The 4933-nt window shown below is 32.0% G+C and overlaps 1 protein-coding gene across 1 annotated transcript; it reads right to left on the reverse strand.

Moving 5' to 3' along the window:
- Positions 1 to 759: 759 nt before the first annotated feature.
- On the reverse strand, positions 760 to 3754 carry LOC145800456 (uncharacterized). Its single transcript, XM_082890137.1, has 4 exons — positions 3556 to 3754; positions 2312 to 2366; positions 1606 to 1698; positions 760 to 979 (listed from the first exon to the last, which is right to left on the reverse strand). Exons 1-4 carry the CDS (start codon positions 3624 to 3626, stop codon positions 845 to 847), a joined length of 354 nt encoding a protein of 117 aa, XP_082746263.1. The 5' UTR covers positions 3627 to 3754; the 3' UTR covers positions 760 to 844.
- Between the last annotated feature and the right edge of the window lie 1179 nt (positions 3755 to 4933).

Raw genomic sequence — 4933 nt, forward strand, 5'->3', positions numbered from 1 at the left:
AAAAATGTCACTTTGGGCTACTAAACTATTGGTCGGCAAAAGGCATAAATTTGGTCGCTGAAACTATCTACCGACCAAATATTTCTGTCGCCAAGTTCGTCGCCCATACCCCGTCGGCGATAGTATTGGCGACTAAACTTCATTTGGTTGCCAAAAAATGAAACATTTCCCTACTAAATTTCTTTTAGTAGGCAAATGGTATCTTTTCGCCACTAAAACCGTTGGTCACCAAAAGTGAACATTTAGCTACTAATCCTTCGTTAGTCAGCAAACGTGACCTTTTTGCTACTAAATTTTTAGTCACTAAAAGTTCTACCTTAGGCGTGGTGGCTTTTGCCGACTATAACTGTTCGTAGCCAAAAACCTATTAAGATTCATTTCTTTACTTTTTGCCACCAAAAGTTTTAGTCGCCAAATGATACCCTTTTTTCTGTGACTAAAAAATTTAGTGGCCAATAGTTTCTTTCTCTCTTTTTTAATTTTTTTAGCTACTAATTATTTGGTGGCAAAAACGTTTTGGGTTATGTTTTTGCTACTAAATTATTAGTAGCCAAAACTTTTGATTACCTATTTGGCTACCAAAATATTTGGTGGCCAAATAATTTTTTGTTTTTTTTTTTTTGTAAAAAAAAAAAATTGTAAACAACCTGTATTCATTTATATTACAACATGTACCCTGTACAAACAATATAATCCATCAACACTAAAATATATTATCAATCATTAAAGCATTCAACAACGTGCACACATTTCAGTTCCAAGCATCCAAAAAATTAATCTTGAACGTCCAATTCTATATATAATACAAATTCCATACACTCCAAGTCTAATCAACGTCAATAATTTAAATCCATACATAATACATGAATAACCAAATTAATTTGTTCGAACCACTATATATACGGATAGAGGTATAAAAACAATGCCCTCCCGTAATTGTCAAAAAATTATATATCCACATTTGTATGTCCAAAATCATCTGCAAAAAAAAAAAAAAAAAAAAAAAAAAAAAAAAAAAAAAATTCATTAGTTTGGTGCCTATAAAATGTTAAGAAGGCTTAAAAGCTTTCCATGTTAATGACATAGATATTCTTACATATAACACTTCTATGTTGAGATATCAGTTCCATAAATTAACTCTACAGTTTAGTTAAAATAAGGAGAGAGAAACAATTTATAAAATTAAATGTCTCAGAGAAACAATAGAAAAATAATGATATTCACACAACACTTTTAGCCTCACACTCCACTTGCGAGAAAATATCGTCAAGTCAAAACATGAGGGACATTAACAGGTAAGCATTTAAAACATTTACATCCTATTGAATAGTTAATGATTGTGTTATGATTAACAATTCACAAGTACATGTCACAAAATTTATATTTATAGAAAAGAAAAAAGAAATGCAAATATGTATGGACTGAATTCCAGTTGATTTGAAGACCCGATCAAATGAGAAACCATGGTTTCATGTCATTCTAGTGAAAATTTTAATTTTATTAAATGTGTGCACCGTGCACAAAAATATATATGTATGTATGCATGAATCAATAACACAACTTGTTCAGAGCAAGTCAAAAGGGTATTCAAGAAGGTAGTATTACCTGTTTGGGTTCTCCATTTTTGCCACCAATGGTCGTGGAAATAATGTGACCAGTGACTATATCGTTTGAGTCGACAACTGGGGCAGAGATCTCCTGCAAGACATATCAACTCAAGATGTCACACAAACAATTCACAGGTCATTTACCTATCATCAATCTAGGCTTCCCTGACCCAACAATTCCATCATTCATTCATTTTGATCAAGTGCATGTGCATGCTCCATGCTTATTGCACATATGGCACACTCTAGACTAATTTCATGAATAGACTAATTTCCCCTTAATACTCTTGTCTGTATCTTTTTCAACCTGTAATATTAATTCCACACATACATCTGATAATAAGTATCTAAAAGTGCAAAAGTATTAAGAAGTTAGTCAAATAGTGTATAACTACTAAATGAAATAAACCTGAGCATCTAGAGCGCGTTGTGTGAGATGTTCACAAGCAACTTGATGTTCTTGAAGTTCCATCCGTAGCTCTACATTGCCTTTCACATCTCCAGTTTTAACTTGTAACCCAACCAATTGTCACTAAATTAGTTCCTATGAACATAATTGAGGGAAGACAAGAAGATAAACTATCACATAGTAGCACACAGCTACAATGGCATATTTAGGCAGCATGATGATTATGTTAACAAGCATGCTGAAAATTAAAAAATTAAACAAGATAGTAATATACACAAAATTCTTTCCAACTCACCTGCTGTGTCCTATCTCCATGAATAGTAGTGGCATGAAACCATGAATAGAGATTGCTGCAAAATTTAATGACATTCAAAATTCAATCAAGCAATGCAAGGCAACTGGAACCAAACATATAATGTATCTGACTAGAAAATTAACAGTAAGCATTAATAGTCAGGAGGAGACTATGCATCAGTAAGTTTTTTTTCTATTAAAAAATAAAAATCGTTTTCCTCCTTAATTAGTTCACTAGTATTATAATACATAATAACACTCCTTGTACAGATCAAAACATGGACTCCATTCCACAGGTAAATCCAAATTGAATGATACATAAAGCACTTCGCATATTACCTTGCCATCAATGCCGTTAGTCATTTGAGCATTAAGACTCTATTTACATTATCAATTATAACTCATTTCTCAATGATTAATTCAACAATTATGTTGATGGAATATATATAAAACCATCTAAATAATAGAATTCTGATTTCTATTCAAATGTGAGGCACAATTTGTACTTGCCAAACTTCAATGCCTACATATTCTATTGGCTTCAACACATAAAGGTGAGGATCATTCTCGAGGCATGCATGATAACCCAAAACACCTCAAGTATTTCCCAATCAGCGGAAGCATAGAATTGAAGAAGTCTACTACTCTAGGCCAGCTAACAATTTTCAAGTGTTTATTGTTAAATATAATGATACATAAGAAGTAAGTTTTCCACCACTGTTTTATGGTTGGAGTGTAGATTAGACCCTATTTCAAGCACAGTTGTGTTTAGATTATTAGGATGAGTTTAAAATGTACTCTTAAATAGTTTGTTGTGTGTATATATTAATATGTTATTAGACTTTCTTACTAAATGTATATGTCAACATATAATATTTAAAAGAGTAAATTACACTTTGTCCCTCTTAAGTTTAAGTATTTTGTCTTTCTTAATCTTTCTAATTTTCTCACTTTACAGCAACAACTAACATCTATCCGATCCGAGTTTGGATAGAAAACACATTAATACAGTTATTAGATAAATCTAGATAAATTCCACTTTTCCCTCTAAATATGAGAGAATCTGATACAGATTCTCAAAGGTCATAGGTTTTTGCATAGAGAAAAAAGAAAAGAAAAAAACAGTGCCTAGTAGCCTTATTGGGAGCTTAGCTGGTTTCTTGTTCTTCATCATCTAGGAATTGAAAAAAAAATGAGCATATTCTCAATGGTAGTGTAAAGAAAGAACAGAGGAAAGCTTAGCACCTAATTGCATACCAAACACAATAATGAAATGAAGATGTGAACTTGTTCATCTCCTCCAGCCTTCTCTTCATTTTTGACCTTCATCTCCTTCATCTCTTGTGGCCAAAAGTGTAATGAAATGAAGGTCGAATCTGTTGATTAAAAGTACAAAACTTGTTCATCTTAAAAAAAATCCTATGCATCACAAAAATTCAGCAGATTACTATGCATCACAAACCAATTTTCAAACAGAGCATTAGTATCAATAGATTGCTCCAACAGATTACTATCAAGCAAATCAAAATTGCCAGCAAAAAAATTGCTCAACCATCTGCATCAATCTTGCCAGTAGAAAATTGCTCCAGCAGATTACTATCGAGTACATTAGTATCAATAGAAACAATTAACAAAGATCCACAAAACTACACAATTAAAATTGCTCCAGCAGATCATTCCTATGTATCACAAATAAATTGTCAAACAGTTGGTGTAGAGACCCTAATTTTTGTAATTACCATTAAATCCCTAACCTTGAGTTTATTTCAATAAAGCCCTTGAATTTTCGCTTAATTGCATTTTAAACCCTAGAATTGGGAAGCATCGCGGATTAATTTGAGTAAACCCTAATCGATCCCGTAGATTAATAATCACCTTTAAAACCATATTATTAGTTATTAGACCCTATCATTATATATTCATCACTCTAAAATTTTAATTCCTGGTAATGTCGTTTTTGCTCGGTTTCTCGCATTTGTTTGCGCTTTAATTTAACGGGACCCAAATTTATTATTTTAACTATTTTCTAATGTTAGTATATTAATAACATATATCAAGGTTTCATAAATTTAGACTTGGTCCCTATAAACTTTTATTTTATTTCATTCTAACCCTTAATTGTAATATTTTATTAATTAATGTACTTGTGGCTATTATATTATGTTTATAAATAAAAATATCTTATATATATATATATATATATATATGTCTTGGAGCCCAAGTTGTTGACCATGTGATGGATGAAAAGGGCCATAATGGCAACTTTGACAATTTGCACTTATAAAACTTGGTCCCTAAGAAGCCTTCCCAATCTTTTCTCTATATATATATATGCACACTTCTCCCCCCTCATTATATATACATTTTCAGCCATTCACTAGAGGAGTGAGAGAGAGTGATCCTGGAAAAAAAAAGAGAGGGAGAGAGTGAGAGAGAAGAGGAGAAGAAAAGGAAGAATTGTGTTAGTCTTGTACAACAAAGGTAAACATACAACATTTCTTCTCTCAAGTTCTCTTACCACTTGTTTTTTCCCTCCTAATACATGCTATTTGTATATATTTGTTGTAGTCTAGGCCTACACTCTCGTATAAAGGTGTATTAATCAAGAAATGGTGTGCTTCTC

This window comes from Camellia sinensis, chromosome 1, assembly GCF_055761805.1.
Source record: "Camellia sinensis isolate YWXY chromosome 1, ASM5576180v1, whole genome shotgun sequence".
NCBI lineage: Eukaryota > Viridiplantae > Streptophyta > Magnoliopsida > Ericales > Theaceae > Camellia > Camellia sinensis.